General features: G+C 43.9%; 1 protein-coding gene across 6 annotated transcripts in view; it reads right to left on the bottom strand.

Annotated features, from left to right (window-relative positions):
- The window catches only part of RREB1 (ras responsive element binding protein 1), a 120,834-nt gene that overhangs the window by 3,797 nt on the left and 97,275 nt on the right, over positions 1 to 19,762 (bottom strand). For 5 of the 6 annotated variants that reach the window (XM_072924110.1, XM_032746851.3, XM_072924111.1 and 2 more), the window contains 2 exons: positions 15,873 to 18,612; positions 2,045 to 2,788 (listed from right to left, as the gene is read on the bottom strand). In XM_072924110.1, the coding sequence (XP_072780211.1) occupies positions 2,045 to 2,788; positions 15,873 to 18,612 (3,484 nt within the window). The remainder of the gene's footprint in view (positions 1 to 2,044; positions 2,789 to 15,872; positions 18,613 to 19,762) is intronic. The other variant, XM_072924114.1, reaches the window with a different exon arrangement.

Genomic DNA, 19,762 nt, shown 5'->3' with positions numbered 1-19,762 from the left:
TTTGGAAATTCAGTACTTCCATTGAACGTCACATTTATGCAGATGTTTTGCTTCTGTACTAGTGAACTAGCTGATGGAGTACTAGCAGGAATACAGGTAACTGACCACAGCACAAATGGAGCATCAGAACTAAGTGTCTACAAGCTCAGCAAGGCCCTGCACTAAGGAGGGAGGAAGACTGTAAGCACCAGGTGCTCACTAGCATCCTGCCTAATTTAGTCAGCCACTTTTCTGGAAGAAGTTTACGGTTGATCTCTGAACCTCAAAATTCTTTATGAAACCAGCCCACCATGTGCTGCAGGTCAGCCCCAGACACATGTGGAGAGAGAGAATACTTTCCTCAGCAGGAACTCATTGGAAAACACAGCAGCCATAGCCACACAGACAAAATTCTCGCAAAATATGAACCATGCATACTGCCCCAAGGTGCTATCTGCTCTGAAGAACCAAAGGTCCCACCCCAGCCTGTCCCCCCTTTCCAGCTGTGTCTCTTAAAGACTTTTCAGTGCTACAATTCCATCAGGACACCATCTTGTGCCAATGAGCATCAGAATGAGACTCGCAGTAGGCAGGCAGGGGTTTCTTGCATATTTCAATGTGTCCCAAATGTTCCTCTTCTGAGTAAACAAATCCCAAAACCTTACAGGTATCTTTAAAAAACCTCACACATTAAAACCAAAGTATAAGGAATGTGCAACCTGACAATATTTTGTCAAAATAGTTGAACAGGTGAGAAGAAGACAAGGAGAAGAATCAACTGAGAGCATTGGTGCAATATCCTCAGCTGAAAATACATTGATCTTACAGTAGGGGTAGGTCATAGTTACATTTATCAATTTGAAGAAAGCACTGCACCAGGTTCCTGTTCCACACCTATTCTATGTTAAAACATCCTTCAAATGTCAAATAAGAAAGAGAAACAAACAGAAAAAAAACCATACTGGCAAAGCTCACAATAATATAATAATAATAAGCATGCAATGAAAACAATTAAAACAGAGAGTATGGAAATGTCCATGGGCACACATTGTTTGGGGGTAAATACTTGATATCAGCATTTCCCTGAAGCTTCTGCACTTGTATGAAAATAGGCACTAGAATGGGACCTGTCTTGTTTCATTTGTAGCTCAATGGCAGAAGAAAACAGGTCAGTTTTGTGCTCAATAGGTGAATATTTATGATTTAGAAGGGTTGAAGCTATTCAGGCATTACTCTTTGGTGTAATTTTCTAAAAATCACTGTAAATTCACAAATATTTTGTCAATGGCAAAGATCTTGTCTTCAGCAGAGAGAACCTTCAAAAGACACAAAATGTCAAAATGGACCAGTTTTCCCACGTCAGAGCAGCTTGCTGGCAGGTAAAATGCATTATTAATAAGGATGAATGATTAATTCACATTTGAGCTGGTTCATAGCTTCATCTCATTTGCAAGGCACTGCTGCAATCTGCCTATCAAATAAAGCAATCCCACTGCCCAGTCAAGTCACTGGGCAAGTGTTTCACTATCTGTGTTCCACCTTCCCTGCTCAAGTGCCCTCTGGATCTCTGCCTTCCACCCAAGCAGCAGGTCACACACATCACCAGCATGTTACCCATATTAGGCTCAGATCATCAGACAAGACTAGAGTCTCTCTCTCTCTCTCTCTCTAAACTTTGACTCAGAGGTGAAGTCTCATGATACCCTGACAGTTTCTCCACTGCTGGTCAAAATATTAGGAAGAAGCCACACACACGTGGCAAGAAGGGAATCAGAAGCTGTCCAGAGATCTCCACACCTGCCCTTGCCTCTGAACTCTGCAAGCAATCATGGGGAAAAACAGTCTGGGAGTTGAAAATAAGGCAGTGACTGCAATTCTTGCTCCCTCCATAGGCTTTTTATGCAGTATGGGGGACTGGGGCAGAGAAGACACCGTGCAGATACCTTTAGGACTAAAAGCAGTGTCTCCAACCTCAAGTGCCAGCAGCAATCGTGCACCTCCAGAGCAGACACCTCAGCCTGGTGGGACACCTCATGGTCTGTTCTGCCCTCAAGCCTCCTCTTACCTGTATGAGACCGCATATGTCGCGTCAGATCTTGCAGAGACCAGAAACGCTTGTTGCACACAGTACAGACTTTCTTTCTTTTGTCTGCTTTTGCAGTACTCTTAGCCCCATCAGTCTTTGGTTTGTCATCACTGCTCTTCTCAGTGGACTTTGTCTCTGTGCCTTCCCCCTCAGAGATGCTTTCGCTCTCTTCATTCTCCTTTCCTGTTGCCTCAAAGTCCACAGGAGACTCCACTACCTTCAAGTCCAGCGGAGACTCTTCCTGCTCAAGACCAGAGTCCTGCATCGAGGGAGCTCCTGCATCATCCTGAATGCTTTTGCTTTCATCCTCACTGCTCCTTTCATCCTTTCTGTCCTCACGAATGTGGGCCTTTTTGTGACGGCTAAGAGTGCCAGCAAACTTGAAGGTTTTGCCACAAATGTCACAGGCATGTTTCCTTTCAGTCTGAGAACTGCTGCCTGCACTCTGGTCACTCTCTGCCAGCTTGAAGTCCATTAATTTGCTGGCAAAATTGAGGTCAAGACTTTTGTTACTTACAGAATCTTCCTCAGGGCCCTCTTCATATCCATCCACTTTTTCTTCAGCATCCTCTTCTGCCAGAAGGGGATCGGCCTTCTGCTCCTCCTTGGGGCCGCGCTCACTCTCTAGTAGCTCTGTCATTTCCTCTGACTGCTCCCTCTCGCCACAGCTCAGGTTCAAGACTTTGTTTCCTGTAGCTAGTGTCTCTGCATCCACCTGGCTCTCTGCAAGGAAACACAGAGAAACTTTCAGTGGGATGCTCCCTGATGATTCCCAACTACCAGCAGTGAGCCTGCACATGGACCCAGGAGCATTGCTTCTGATCAAGCAGCTTCTTGAAATAATTTTTAATATAATCACTTTTAACCAGAGAACACAACATGCTGAGACACTGAAAAAGAGCTGAGATCCCTATCACAAATAGACCATTCCAGAGACACATGGATATATTACTAATAAACTTGCGTATGAAAAACATGAACACAGATTGAAATAATATACAACCCACATATTCATCAAACTAATTTTTGTGTAGCAGGAAATGTTTTTCCAAGGAAATGTAAAGGCCTCATGCAACCACCTGGTACAACTAAATGTGAATAGTCAGTGCAGACAGTACCACAGAAGTTGGCTTAAAAAGATGAGTATACACTATGAAAGTGGAAGATGTGGAAGTTCATCCACACCTGAATCTCTGATACGCCACTTGGAATCAAAATGTAAAGCCAAGGGACAGTAACAGGCTTTGCTGTTTCAAAGTTACTGCACAAGAGGACAAAAATGACCTAAGATATGGTCCTTAAGGGTGTCCTCTGCTTACTTATCTGTCTGCAGCATTAATGTTGCTGAAGATGTAACATATGTGCAAAAAAACTGAAACAGGTAAGGTGCTTAAGAAGAACAGAGGTCTGGAGCTGTACTCTCCCAAGCTCCACACAAACAGTGTATTAGCAAATAGCAAGTAAGCTGGTCTGGCTCTGGAGGCCAAAGCTGCTGCTGCTGCACAGCATGTAACTGCATCCCCAGTGCCACTTCCCTGGAATTGTTCCAGGACACAAAGTTCTCAAGTGGTGCTTTCTGAAAGCTGAAACTTTCCTTTAAGTCCTCCACCCCGCCTCCTGCTTATTGACAACCAGCAGCAAAGGGAACCCACAACCCACTCAGCATTTCAACATTCATCTGCAAGAATGATATCTGCGCAGTAACTACAGGGATTTAGAAACTCTAGGAGAGCAGTGCAAGTTCTCTGCTTGACACAGTACAACATGTGCTTGTCTCCAAACTGCCCAGATTTCCTCTTACAGGCTTTTTTTCCTTAAGCAAGGAGTAAAAACAGAAGATAAGAAGATGGTTCCCAGGCACTTATTAGTTTCAACGTAGTATTGCAACACGATTTGCACTGGCCCCCCTCTCCTCTCACTAGTGATAATAAATGGCCATTAAACAAATGTCAAAGTGTAGCAGTGTTTCTGGTGATAGAAAATGATCACTTAATAGTGTGCAATTCTTGATACACATTTTCTTGGGGGAGTTTAAGGGGGAGCAGTGACCTATCACAAAAAGTAATCTCACCTTTTAATCAGAACAGATCTGTTTACACAGACAGTGGATTACACAAAGTTCATTGCTCATCTAATGATCTGCCCGTTAGAACACGCAAGCAAGCCCTAATCAGTGTAAGGCCACAGAATGTGAGGATGGGGACGTCTGAAAGCAGATGTGGGCTGCCCTCTCTCATCCCCTGCGAGGTCAGGAAATGCTCTCTGTTAGGCCAAAGAAAGGCTGCCAGTACAGCACAGAGGGGGTTCACTGGGGAGAGGGGCAGGAAACCATGAGAGCTCTCTTAGAATGGAGATGAGTGAAGAGCACAAGGAAACCACGATGGGGAAAAGCTCCTCTTAATTGTACCCAGAGAGATGTTCTGTAACTCTTTACTGACCAAACAGAAAACAGTGGATGCAGAGGGAGTTTTTTTTCCATGAAACATCAGAAGCAAAGTGAGTGAGGAGAATATCCATGGGTGGCACTCACGGTAAGAGCAAGCCAAAACCATTATGTCTTAAAACTCTCAGTACAGAAGTCCCAACTTCAACATTCAATGTCAGGTATCATTCATGATTTTCCAATTTCCCCATAACCTTTTCTTCTTCTGCTTCTAGTATTTTGAAAATTATATTATTTCTCTTATAGTATACTCATTCTTCAGTGAATTGTACTTGAACTCTCTCTCCTTTTCCCCTCTCCTCTGTGCCCTGGGCTTCTTCCCAGCTGTTACTCTGTTCTTTCATGCATGGCCTGCAACTACATTTTCTGCTGCAAAAGAGAAAAACACTTCAAGGGATAGGTGGTCCCCAGGTAAGTGATATACTGGCACAGGCAAACAGATAAGGTCTACATCGAGAAAAACAAATTCTTAAGGTTAAACAATGTGCCTTCACAAAGGGCAAAGCCCACTGCAGACCCTAGGAACACAAATGTACACAGGCCTTCTCTTCTGAAGCTCCTCTGGAGCCGGCACCCCTGAAGGAACATTCAAAACTGAGGTAGTGACATAGCCAGGGATATGCCAGGGACATGTGTATGTGCTCGGGGGAGCGCTCCTCCTCCTCACCTGCACAAACCAGACCTGCCCTTTTCCTTGTCAAGAAGGAGTTTCACAGGCCCCTTAGGAAACTTCATGCATGTACCTCACATAAAGCAGCAATTCCTGATTAGCTGAGCTGCTCTGTGGTTATCTCCAACCTGTGCTGTTGGTTCTGCAGCTGGTGAAATGTGAGCTGCTTTGCACAAATCCCAGTTATTTGGGGACGGGTGAGAATCAGCCCAGTTCTGCTTCCAATGAACTGGAATAGCAGCAGGGGAGCTGTGAAGGTGTGTGGTAAACAAAATGGTTATGAAGACAATTGAGCCAGGTCCAGTGCGGGACTTCTCCTGCTGTGCAAGGAATGGCTGCAAGGGTAGTCTTGCACTGGCAGCTGCTTCATCCACTCCAGCAGAGGTTAGGCCTGGCCTGCACTACTGTTTTCTTCCGGCTTACACGCCCCTGCAGCAACAGAAACCCTGCTGGCCACACAGCTCCAGCAGGTTTGTATCTTACAGAAGGAGGAGGAGTTTGACTGAGCCTTCAAATCTGGGCGAAGATCCCTCCAACAAGACTAAGCTCCTCTCACATGGGAAATTCCCATCTCCAGAATTTGGCTGATTTATGTTGCAGAGCAGTCACTCAATTCCAGGCAGTGAAAGAAACAGGATGCACAAGAAAGCCCTGCTGTTTCTTTTGCCTCTTTCCCATTTTTCACTTATTAAGGCTGTAAAATGCTTTCCAGTTCGTTTGTTATCCCACAGAATTTACACTTGGTGAATCAAGAGGACAAGAGCAGAGAAATCCAACTTGTCAAGGCTCCCACCCACTGCCACTTCTTCAGCAGCAATGGGAGCAGCATGTTACCTTGTCATGTGCAACCAGTGTGTCACTCCCCCAAAACAAAGAGAAGAAAGTGACACTATCTGAAGATCTCAATTCTGACACCAAAGTTAAAAAAGATGTGCAGGATAAGGGAGAAAGAGAAGAGCAGGGAGGTAAGGACATTGGGAAGAAGGTGACAAAAAAACACTGGTAGTTCAGCTGCTGCCTTGTCAGCTCATGGGAAAAAAAGAACTTCTCATGAAATATATTCATAAGCTAAACCTCAAGGACTGCATCTGAGAATCCAAAAACTTTTCTGCTTGTATGAAAGATACCACTGTATAGATATTGCCAAAATAATTTTCCTTCAAACTGTGGAAAGGAAAGACTCTTTTGCTAGAGTCTATATACAAATCAAGTTGCAGTCTTCTGTCAGTCCAGTCAGAAGAATCCACTTCATCTTTTATTGGTGGAAAGAAAGAGGAGGGAACTGCTCTCCTATGTATGCAAACCAAATTATGAAGAGGGACACCAAATGTGAAAAACTTCTGATGAAAGAGCAGATGCAGATCAAAGTGGGGAGCTTGCTGGCACGATTCTTTTTACACATGGTTTTATTTCTTCCTGGAACTATGGTGGAATAGAGAGTAGAGCTTGAGATGCTACAAGGTTAGTAGACAAAACAGCATGTAACAAAAAACATTTTGTTGCTAATGCAAGTGTTTATTGACAAACACTCCTAACATCCCAAGAGAAGAGTCAGAAAACTCATCACATAAATAATCCTCAAAATTGGAGCAAACAGACCACTGGAAATGGATATGCTACAAGCAGTTGGCATTATCAGTCAGATGAGCTGATGATTTACTATCTTCCCTACATTAACTGAATTAACCCCAGCTTGTTTTATATTTTACAGGAGAGGCAGCCACCACTAGGTGGTAGCAGTTCTAGTAAATTTGGGATTTTTTGGACCCACACACAAAATGCTGCTTCTAATTCCATCCATGAACTGGAGAACATCTTTTAAACCCACAGAACCCACCTGAAAAATTCTGGGTGTTATCTTTGTTCATTTTTATGGTAAAGATTCTAAATAATAAAAGTTGAGAGAGCTTTGGTTGTGTCTTCATGCCTTGTGAAATGAAAATATTCAAGCTAGAAAAGGACTATTTACAGTAAATGGAACCTAATATGTCTGGGGAAAAAGAAAAACAATTCTGGGAAAAAACACTTTCTGTCTTTGACACTCAGTATTATTCCCCAGTACGTTCAACAGCACAGCTGAAGTCACAAGAAAAGTTTTCAGGACTAGCTCTGACTGCACCTACCATGTGGGAATCTGCATTTAAGGGAGTGGGGGAAAAACCCACACACTGAGCTTAAGATGGACTGCACCATTCAGCAGAAAGGCAGTTTGATGTAGAGCTGACAATACAGCCAGCAGGCTATACACTATCTCCTCAGTATCTTCATACAACAGTTCTAGCATTCAGGCCAACCCCAGCAGCAAGTAACTCTTGATTTACCTTGAGCTCTGGCTCTAGAGCAGCTGTTAAAACTTTGCCTGGCAATGAAAACACGATTTCAAGCCCTTTGTCCTCTAAGAAATACCCACAAATGTAGTTCAGAGGTACAGACAGCTAGAATAGTTTGGAAGAAGTCCCCCACTATACCCAGGGCTCACATGATTTCTGGAGGGATCACAGTGTAGCAGATATCTAGAGCAAAGATGAATTCTGCTACATGCTAACCAGAAAATTCACTGTTGAGTATACTTTGCAAATATTTGTCTAGTTAACACAGAGCAGTTGTGTTCGACTGTCTTACATTAGGGGCAAGTCTCTTTACAAAAGGGATCTTTCCTTATTAACTTCTCTTTCTCTATTATGTTAAGAGATAATCCCTTACCCCATTCCTATCCCACATCTCTGTCTACTGTATTTTGTTGCAAAAAGGGAGCATTAAGACAGCCCTAAGGAGACAAAGGCAGGGCTGCTTTAACATGAGTGGGCAATTCATTAAGCTGCTGCACATTTTCTTTGTATGCCTCTCTGCCAGGACAGCTCTCTGCTGGTCTGACTGCTGTGAGCTGGGGGAAACATACTCAGTTTGCTTTAGGCACTTTAGACCATTCCCTCCCTCTCCATGCCGCAAGGGTATGAGCAAGCCCCATCACTTACACAGCCTCCTCATCTCTGAATCCTGTTCTAAACCACCATCCTGTTTTTGTTTTGGTTTAAAACAAGACCAAAGAAACCCTCTATAAACTTGTTCCCAGTGACACTCTATTGAATTGCACTTCCTGTCTTACACCTCATCCTAAAGCTTTGCTTCGTTTATGGCTGACCAAACACCATCCAAACATCTTCCTTCATTCCCTTTCTTTCTGGCATACAGTGAAATCCAGATGACCATTCACTTCCAAGGACAGCCCTCACAAGGACTGTGCATGTGAGCCCCGAGCATGCTTCTTACCCACCTTTTATAGCCAGCACCAAAAGAAACCACCTCATTTTAAACCTAGCCACAGTTTCAAATTCTTAGTTTACTTCCACGGATTTGGAAGTCCTTTTTTTCTCGGACAATGGAGGGAGACCACAAGTCCAAAGTTGTTGAATGATTCTGAACCGTGATTAACCACCGCTTGGTGAAGCAAGTTATAAATACTAAGCTGTGCAATAAAGCGCATGTGGTAACTATAACTGTGTGCACTATTGGATACGGGCTCCTTCCTTGATGCCTAAAGCTGCTATTTGAAGACACAAAGCACTGACAACAAAGCCAGTTTCAACAGCATCTATCCCAGTGCCTCCCAGAAGGCTCCACACCTCAGCTGCATCAGTGTGCTCCTTTAGGGCTGTACTGACAACCAGATCCGGGAACTGATCTCATAACTACCAGTCCCTCCCCTTGCCCTTTTAATTTTTTGGGGCAGCTGGGTCAGCTACAGCTGCAGGGATGAACAGTTGGGAACAGGTCGAGCCAGTACTGCCAATAAGCGCTTTGTGTTATCCAACCATGGCCCAAGGCTCTGTCTGCCGGGGGCAGGTTGAACCACTCTGACCAGCCCGGCGCCGGCGCATGAGAACATCTACCTTGCACCCAAGTCCTACCCACCCTACGTGCTGCACCGGTGCTTGTCTCAATGGCTTTAGAAATGCTTGCCTCCTCACACCACCAAACTGCTGAGCTGCTTTAGGACCCCTCTAACTATAAAGAAAGTCTTCAATCGAGTCAAATAGGACATTTCAGTTTTATTCTGCCATGAAAATTGTCAGAGGCAAGCACTTTCAGAGCCCTTCCTGCAGGCTTTTGTTCTCCGAGGGGATCATGTCATAACACGAGTCCTTCTCTCTCACACGCTGTAGCCATCTGTTGTCTGCATAGGCAGGATGGGCCCACGTGACACCAAAGACACCGTGCTACAGCCCTCTGAAATTACAGGCTGTTAACATGGTTACGAGGCAACTCGGTCTCTTCATGATAGGCAAGATCAAACCATGTCGTAACAGGTCCCCAGCACGGCAGATTGCAATGCCAGACTAGTACCGAGACCTGTATTACCACATTTGAATCACTGCAAGGCAACCTGCCGTATTAAAAGAAGCAGAAAGGATGAGAGAGGCTGGCAAGACAGCAGACTTTCCCAAACAAACTGGTGCATGGGGATGTAAGAGAAAAATTCTATGCACACTCTGTGCAATCTGATCAGCAGCTACTCTGAGGTTGAGAGAAATACCTCATTTGTAATTTTAACTACCTTGATGCACAGAGCCAACTTCTTGCTGCTTTTAAGTTTGTTCCTTCCAAACAATTCTCCCATGAAACCAACTCAAAGTGACACAAAGTGACACGGTCTGTACTGGAGGTGTGAATAACTTACAGCAACAGCTCCCTTGTGCAAGCAGTTTTCAGGCAAGGGACATGTACCACCATCTGCTGAGCTTCCTTCTTGCGCCCATCCCATTTGGTCAGCACAGTAAACCCAGAGCTACTGTGCTCACCCTTGGTTTTGTGTCAGCTCCTCCCTTCTGGCTAAATGCCACTCAGCTGCCTACAATGGAGTCTTGCATGATCTGACAGCCAATCCCTTTCGATACTGTCAAGACAGAGGGGGCAGTATGATGGCAGGTGAGCTTCAATGCAGATAAACACAAGGTAAAACAATCTAAACCCTGCCTTTGTGATGCTGAGTATAGTACTGGCAAGTATATCCAGGTGGGAGGACTCAAAGCCATGGCTGATGTCTCTCCAGGATCACTGACTTGGCCCGCAGCAGCAGTCTAAAACCAGACTGCATCAGCAGTCTGGAAGGACCTGCAGACAGCAGCTCCATAAACAGGTTGTAAATGGAGTGGGTAAGGATGTGCCCTCGAACACACAACCCCAATGAAGCAGTTGGGGATCCTAATAGAGCTTTAAGAACAACAGGCCGGAGGAAGTGGCCGTGTCCACATGTTCACACAAAAGAGCACATCCTCCTGCTACCATTTGAGACAGGAGTACCACTGCTCCCATGTGGAAGGGCACTTCTCATATTCTCACGCTTTGCTTGTCTGCAGCATTCAGCCTGACCACGTACAACTTGGCCTTGGTGTTCTAAACAGGTGGGATGGGAAAACTGTGTGTGCCACTGTGAGATCCAACTTCCTCTTCCTTACAGGCTGGGGGATAAGCACATTTCTCCTCAGGTAAGTTTGTGGAAATTCTGCTAGATTTGGTAGAAATGACACCACATATCTGAGAGGGGAAGGGCTCCTGGCCTGTTGCAAGATAAAATGTATGAATATCCCCCTTGTGTGTAATAAGAAACTTCATTGCTTTTTCTTCCTTTGCCTCTGTAACTGCTTGGTGACCAGCCACAATATCCTAACTGCAAGCTCCTCAACAGCAGGCTCTCTCTGGAAATGCCTATCACCTATGTGAATTGGACACAATTTCCATCAAAGCCACAGGGCATCTCTCCACGGACTTCAGTGGAATCAAGGCCCATATGCTGAATAAGCAATAAATTATTTTCCCTTAGGAGAAAGTTTTTCATGTCTGTAATTAATTTAAATGACTAGAACAGGGAGGGGACTAAGCACAGGAAAAGCTAGGATCATGCAGTGCAATGAGGAAGGCAATCCTGCAAGACATCTTTGTGATGAAGAAAGAGATTGAGAGGATAGTTACTTGTAAAAGGAGACCAACTTCTGTCACACCTTCCACCTCACACCCAAAACCTCTGAAAACACACACACACACCACCCACCCCCTGCCACAGCCAGCAGCCTCTTTGATACAACATTGTGGGTATCTCTTTCACTTTCATCTTCTGAAAGTTGGTTCTGTGCTAGTTAACATCTCAACCTGTACCAGGGATTCCCTGCATCTCACAGACATCTCAGGAACTGTTTCTTTCTCTTCATTTTCTTCCAGTCTCAACACAACTTTTTAGATGCATCATGGTACTGCTTTTTTGTAGGCTTTCAAGTAACTCTTTCCTTTTAGATGCCTGATAATTCAACCATAAATTTATGGCTGCAAATATCTCTGTTTTTTGCACTTCCATCTGGCTTCATTCTCAATGCAAATACAAAACTTCAAAGTCAAGCAGAAATCCTTTTGCTTCATGGTAGCCCAATTCCTTTCCACATTTCTTTTCAAGCATGCAATGACAGGATTAGTTGAGGATTAATTACTTGAAACTCAACCTGCATCTCAGGTCACAATTTTCTCATATTTTCAGCCTTTAAAATGTCTGTATCAATCAAATATTTGTCATACAGACCAATATTTGCAACAGAAAAAATATACTTCTTCCCACACAGATGTCCTAGCTGGGGGTCTCAAAACCAAAACAAAAATTACTGCGCAAATTCTAATCCTCCCACCTGAAATTGCAATGCCTTCCAAAAATGTCACCTTCAAAAGCACAAAACCAGAACAATTAAAAAAAAAAGAAGTTTTCTCTTAAAGGCAACTGCTCTTCTGACAAAATATACTTACTCACTGGAATATAACCTAAAAAGTCAATGTGATTTGATTTTTTAATAAATTTTTCCATATGAATAGTCATGGCCTGTATTAAAGTGCATCTGTGCCTAAATATTGACTCGGCACTGACTGTAAATTTTGGTTAGCAGCACAGCATGACTAGCCTAGTCTGGACATTTCATAGTAGCCAATTGTTTGAAGAATGTCTTTTTCAGTATAAAGGGTCACCTGAATAACCAAAGCACGTAAGATCAGTCCTCAAGGTATCCCCTGCCACTGCTGTCCTAGCAGAAACACATTATTTACCATGGTAACTAGATATGTTGCAAAGTAAAGGTATTTACAATTTGACTTAAATCATAAAAGCAAAGAATATAAATGCTTCAAAGTCCTTTTTTTGGTGACTCGTAACCTCCAATCAACAGGAAACATTCAGGTTCATGGACTAGATGTAAGAGTTTTCTATTTATTTATTCCTTTATTTTGTTTATAGATATTTCCTTGCATGGTTTGTTCCTGTTGTAGCACCAAAACAAAACCAAACCAAAAAACCTCCTCTGCTATTAAATCTCACTTTTTACAAAATGTAATCTTGGGCCAAATAAGACCTGCCAGTAAGCCCCTGAAAATATTCTCTGCAAACAGATTAGGTTATCTATAACAAACTAGTGGTTAAAAACAACCATTAGTGTAATTTTATACTGAACCTTGTCTGAGCTGCATCCTATAAAAGGAGCAAAACCAACTGCATCACCTGCAGGGCACATCTTAGTCATGATTCTGAGAATCTAAAAAGTCAAGAGCAGCAGGGAAGAGGAAAAAAAAAAGAAATAAAAGGAAACCGAGTTGAACCTAGAAAAGTAAATTATACATTAAAGACATCAAGAAAGTATTAAAAGCAAGTGTTCAAGCATGTTCAAACAAAACACAGCTACTGTACTAGGCGCTGTATAAAACCAAGCTATGCCAAATTCCCAGTGTCCCACTTGTGAGCTCATCATTGAAATAAAAATCCACTGAGGAAGGTGTATGCTTCTTCATGAAAATGGTTTTGAATTAATAAAAAAAATAACAAACACACAGTGGTGTTGAGGCAAAGATAAGCAGGGCAAAAGCTTCCATGAGAGACACTTCTGGTCGCATGAGGGATGTGGGACACTGGTAGCATGTGCATCTTTGTACTTTCACAAAAGGGAAATACGATCCTGACACCACATGGAAGGTGGCCTCTGTGTTAAAATTTCATTGAACTTGAAAGACAGACTTGCAAAAATCTTCTAATGTCTGTATGGATGCAGCAGTTCAAAACTCATAACACACAGCACTTAAATGCTCAAAATTATATACCTTTTCCTCATCCTAACTTAGACCACTTACATGAATTACGTCAATAACAACTTTTCTACCAATGGACACAGAAGAGCTAGGCGCTGCTTTTGAGCTCAAACCACTACTTTGGGTTTTGGTTTTTTTTGATAGCAGTGTTAAACACTCAGCTTGCCTGCTGTGATTGCCTATGGATCACATACCAAAACACAAGCAGTTTGGGAGCAGATCACCAGGACTCTCATCTATCCCATTCATGTCAGCCTGTTAGTCCTTTCTCTGTCCAGGTCAGGGAGCAGCCATCAAGCACAGACAATAATAAAGTTCCCTTTTTCTCTTTACAAAGATTAGCAAATAGATTTTTTTCTTAACTAATTTTTAAAAACAGGTATCTGACAAGACACAAGCTATCTGCCAGTGCAATAGGTGGGGACAGGAATGCTGTGCTGTACTACAACACTGCAGATTTCTCCACAAGAAAACCAGTTTGCCCATCCAGAGAAGATAAAGCCAACAAACTGCTGCATCTATCACAGAGCTGCCAACTCCTTGTATGCCACCAGCACCTGACACCCACCACAAAAACACAGGGCTCGCTCCACCTGAATGCATCCTCAGGCTTGCTTTGGCACCACCTCCCTGGCCTAAATTTCCTCCACCTTCCCAGCTTAGCTCTCCTGCTCGCCTCCAGTAAGCCTCATGGACACTGCTGCTACAGGGGAGCTGCTGGAAACTACCAGTTTAGAAAGAAAACACTCATGCCATCTGAAGACAGATGCCCCAAGGCCAGTCAAAGCTCGCTGTGGGGTGGTCCTGCAGCAACAAGTCTCTCTCAATACAGAGATGATGATTAGAAAAGAGCTCAGTATTACCACTGCCAGAGCACCAACTGGAGTGTGATTACTGCCACTGTTGTAGTATCACCAAAAATCCTGTATCTGTGGCAAGGATTTAGTCCTGTTATGGCCACAGTTGCTTGTGGAGATTGTGGAGATTCCAGCATAGGTTTTCTAAAAGGACAGTGCCTCCTTCCAAGCCTGGTGGTCATAAGGGAGACAAGTTTTACCAGTGTAATTAATGGCTGAGTGAATTTTCCTGTCTTCATTAAGGGTTTACACCAGTGTTGCTACCTTGGAAGTCTGCCATCAATAAGCAGGTCAAACCTTAGTCTGGGAAAAGCCTCTCCATTGTCTTCTGTCTCATGAACAGTTCTTCAGTAACTTTGTATTTTTTTTTTGGAGACCAGGGTGTTGGAAAACAATTGAGATATGAGTAAAGCGTTCTCCTTCCCCACAAAGTAAACTGTATGCTTAATAAGATGAAATAATTTGGTCTCTGTGGACCAGAAAACAATAGCCTCACTGTCGCACTGATATCTTGCAAGTTATGTCCTCGTGTCACCCAAAGCAAACTGTACTAGGGACTGCTCCAGAGCTCAGATTCTCTTTAAGCCCCTCAGCTAACCTCTTTTACCTCTTCAAGTTTCCCTCTTTAGCACAGACATGAATCAGTCATTTCAGGAAACCTCATTCTCTTAAAAAAAAAAAAAAAAAAAAAAGGCAGCAAAAAAAGCTAACTTTTATAAGGCCATACTCAAATCCCCTATGTTTCTTATAAAAATCCCTTTTTTTTCACTTTTTTTTTCTTTATGCTAGGAGCTGAGATGCATAATGAAGTAAGCATCAACAATTGTGACTGACTTTAAAGGGCGCAACAGCAAGTAAAGCTTTGCCCTCTCCCTCCAGAGCAGGATAAGAGTCTACTAATTACTTTATTATAGTGTGGGTGGAAGAATGAGGGAACTTCAAATCAGCACAGCATTCAATGCAGTATTTCCTTTATAGTAAAGAATAAAAAATAACCCCAGACCTAGAATAAATCTCCCTACCCAATTCCTTCTTTTGTTTACACCAGGTCTGAGGTTACTTATATTGCAGCACAATGCCAGAGATTCCATACACATCTCCAGACCTTAGGGCATGTGCCCACCTTTAGTTGTCTACCTCTGAGGAGAAACTTTTCCTAGAGGCAAGCTATTACATAATGCTCAGGATGAGCAGTTTCTCACATTCTCCTTTGATCTGTTAAATAAAAGTCACCGCAAGGAAAAAAAAATGCTAAGCACTATATTATTTTATTTTCCTGCCCCAGTTCTACACTTACTGTCTCTCATTTTTAGAGATGTTTTTTATCATTACTGATGCCAACGAACAGCCATCAGAAACAGACAAATAAACCACATATGGCACAATTAAATATTCAACACACATGTTCCCCTTCAAGACAAGACAATTATAACAGAACAACTGAAACCTAAGCCTTTTTCCAGCTACACTAAGTTATGCCACTGAAGTCACAATGGGTATTAATGGTTTTATTTACCCTCTGATACTCAAAGACACTGGGATTATTCCATTTCTGAAAAATCTACCACCACCATTACTGTTGCAACAGCAACACCTAGGGATTAGTAAAATAATAAAGAAGAATACAACTCAAACATTAGAGGAAAGGAAGATTCCTCCACAGAGAGGTCCTTCCATGGAGAACTACCTCAGAGGCTACAACCTACAGTGAGGACAGAGCACTCTTACCCGTGTGACTGAGCATGTGCCGCTGCAGGGCACTCGCCCATGGAAAGACTTGAGGACAGTAAGGACAGGGGATATTTTGCAGGCAGTCTGAGTAGGCATTTCTCTTCCCTCTCAGCAGCTTATCCTTGGCAGTTTCCTTCTCATCCTCACTTGTTCCATTTCTGCCACTTTCTTCCTTGAAATTGTCAGTGGACTGCAGAAATGGGCTAAATTTGTTAGTGTCTGTGGTAGCCAGCATCTTCTCTATGCTGGCAAATTCCCCACTTGACTCCAGATCTACACTACTGCTAAGTTTGGGCTTATTTTTTGTTCCTTTCTTTCTACCTCTTTTCTTAGTCAACCCAGCATCAGCAATGGGAGACTGCTCCGGATCACAAGCCTGAGACAGGTCACTGGGCAGGCTGGGGTCTCTCTGAACGGCGGTCACGATTGTCACTTTAGCTTTGGCATTCCCTGATTTGTCACACCCAGTGGAGCTGCTCACTGCCTTGGGACTGGTGTCTGCAGCCTCCGTTTTCAGCAAAGTGGGAGCAGAAGACACAGAAGAAATGATCTGCGCAATGGAAGCCAATGGTGGCAGCTCTTTCGTTACTGAAGGCTTTGGCAAGAGAGGTGGTGGTGGTGGTTTAGGCCTCAGGGGTCTCAGCAAGGCAGAATTGCCAGGGAGAGCCGGGGAAATGATCGGGACAGTCAAATGCAATGAACCTTTCAGTGGCTGGGGATGTCTGACACCCCGGTTTGTTTCTGAGTTCCCATTGGCACCAAAAACCAAAGGACACTGCAGACAGTTATAGGCTTTATCACTGTTCCCAGAAGCAGCCAATTCTTGATTCCTGGCTTCACAGGTGACATCATCTTTATCCTTCTTCAGGATTTTGGGGATGGACAGATCAATAGGCTCCATGGAACAGTCATAAAGAGACAGAGATGAACCGAACAAGTTCTCCTGCTTCACCTGCACAGCACTCAGACTTTTACTCTTCTGAGAGAAATCCAATGGCTCATCAAAATCCATGGGAAAGTTGCCCACAGGTTCACGTTTGATGGAAATGTGAGATGATGTTCCCAGCAAGAAGCCGTTTTGTGGCTCCAGGAAAGGCGTCATGGGCTTGTGGTCCATGTAAGTGCTGTCCTCCAATAAAGAAGGATCTGTCTGGCTTTCCTGGGCACTGCAGTCCACCATTAAGATGTAATTCTCAATCTCCTTTTCCTGCACATGCAAATGCTGCTTGAGGATGTGGTGAATGCAATTCCTCTTGGCCGAAAAGGCTGTGCCACACTCCTTGCACTCAAACGGCTTCTTCTTCTGGCAGCCGCTGTGTGTCCTCATGTGAATGCGGAGGGCCCGGTAGTGCTTCAGGTCCTCTCCACACAGCTTGCACACCGTGTCTGGGGAGCAGAAGGCATCCACCATCTCTGCAGCATTGCTGGTGACATATTCAATGTTCTTCTCGATATCCTTCCTGGTCGTTTTGAGGTGCTTCTTTCGCAGGTGCCTTTCACAATTGGCTTTCACCGTGAATGGGTAATGGCAGATTTTACAGATGTAAGGCCTCTCCCCGCTGTGCGTCCGCAGGTGCCGGATCAGCGCTGCCTTGTCAGCCGCGATGTAGTCACAGATGTTGCACTGATATGGGGAAATACCTAAGTGAGAACGGATGTGAGCTCTCAGGACACCAGAGAAGGCAAACACCTGGTCACAGAAACGGCAGGGGTACAAAACTTTCCTCATGGTCGGGGTCTTCTTGTTAGCTGCCCCTGCGATGATGGCTTTGAGGTCTCCTTCTGTGACTTCTTGCTTGATCTTGGCTTCCATACTTAGAGGCAGGAGAGCTTCAATGATGCTGTCCTGCTCCAGCTGCGTCTTCATCTCATGCTGAATTAAAGGCTCTACTTTGGGTTGGAGGAGCAACTGCGAGGAAGGACTTGATTTGGCTCCTGGCTGGGGGAGATGAGAGTTGGAGGCAGACTCCACCGAGTTCTTGATCAGCCTCAGAGGGGGAGGTGGGAGACTTGGGCTGATGCAGCCAGGGGAAGCTTGCTGGGCACTGATAAGAGGAGGAGGTGTAGAGGTTGCGACAACTGTTCGGGGTGTTACCAAAGGCTTTGGCTTCAGTGGTGGCATGTGCTTGAAAATAGACTGCACAGGGACAGAAGGTGCCTTAGAAAGTGGAGGAAGACTGATTTGAGGAGGAGCAGAAGAAGCCATCTTCAAGATCTGCTGAATGTCTGCCAGCTCAATGGCAGACTCATTGGAGATGGGTTTCACCACAATACTGCTGTCAGGCTGGATAATAAAACCCTTCTGGAAAGGCTGCAGCGAGAGAAGCTTTATGTTTTCCTTTGTAGGGGGAAGAACTGAAAATGACCCTCCCATGGAGGCAGTTTCCAGAGGAGAGAGGCTGAGCAGACTGGTGCTGCCAGGTTCCTGAGGTAGGTTACTCTTCAGAGCTCTGAGCCGCATTTCTTGGACCTCGTCTTGTGTATTATCCTCCTGCTTGACAGGCTTGATGTCTTTGGTGTACTGTAGGCCCAAGGATGCCATGAAGGCTTTCTGGTCTGGGTTCTCACTGGGTGGAGTCGTGGACTGTGGCTTGTGCTTGTCTTTTACCTGATCCACCACGTGAGTTTCTGTGTGCAGTTTGAGTGCCGAAAGCATGGGGAATGCCTTGTTACACATCTCACAAATAAATCGATGGAAGTCACTGATGCATCTTCGCAAATTTGTTTCACACCAGACCTGAAAGACATGCAAAAATATTTAGAGTAGGAATCTCAAACTGGAAAGGCATCACATGGTGCTGCAAAACACAACAGTTCATTCTCTCTTCCACTGACTAAGTTAAGAGGTTTAGAGCAGCCCCCACCTACCTGGCATAGAGACATTCCCTTTAGTCTCCTAAGGGGTATATCTGAATTTAGGGGCTGGTTCTCCACAAGTTCCCTTCATAAAGGTAAACTCCTTCAGAAGGCTATTCAGGCTTTCAAATTCTTTGCCATCCCAAACCTCCCTGTCAGAAACTTCTCTCGTGTCATTGACAGGACAGGAACCTCAGCATACTAATACAGCAAGGAAGCTGGGCAGCAGACTGTCTTGTTTAGCTCTACTACAAAGAAACCAGGAGGAGAGGAAGCAAAAAAACAAGGCATCCAAGAAGCCAAACCAATGTAAACCAACCAAAATAAATTTCCCCAAAAGCAGATCAATGAAACACAGAGCTTAAAGGAGTGGGTTTTGGTTAGGGAAGTCTGATTACATTTATTCTCCCAAGAAAAATACTAGTAGAGGGCTGGCAAGATCTTTATAGACTCTAAATACTTCATAAATCTTCTCTCACAGTGCAAGCAAAATTATTACAAAAGGAAAATACCAACATTCAAATCCCTTAATAACTTTAAATGTCTGTCATTAATTACAAAAGAAATAAACTTTGTTTAAAAAGTTCTTTCTTTTGATTTTTAAAGTTTTATACCAAAACTGTAACAGACTGACAGAAATACCTACATGCTCCCCTGGCCCAGCAGCAAATTTCAAGTCTACCATTTTGCAGCCAGAAGAGTTGGAAATACCTGCTTTAACCCCAGAAGAAGAGGAAAAGTGCAGAAACTAAGCGTGGTCCTGGTGGATTGAGCTGTTGATTTTTTAATGGATAAAGCAGCTTCATTCAGACCCAAATTAAGGCAGGAAAGGTTTGACATAGGGAAGAATCATACCGCCCAATAGAAAGCTTTATGGCTCTCAGAAAAATACTTACAGACTACCTCCCTGGACACTCCCTATCCACTGTCCCACAAACCTTACATGAGAAATATCGTGAAGTGTTTTGTGAGAGAATCACAGAAGATGTCACTATTTAGTTAGTAAGGCAACTGCTCAAAGTTCTTCGTAT

Source organism: Taeniopygia guttata, chromosome 2 (genome assembly GCF_048771995.1).
Source record: "Taeniopygia guttata chromosome 2, bTaeGut7.mat, whole genome shotgun sequence".
Lineage (NCBI taxonomy): Eukaryota > Metazoa > Chordata > Aves > Passeriformes > Estrildidae > Taeniopygia > Taeniopygia guttata.
Note: the sequence above shows the minus strand (reverse complement) of the source record. Positions and strands in the feature narration are given on the sequence as shown.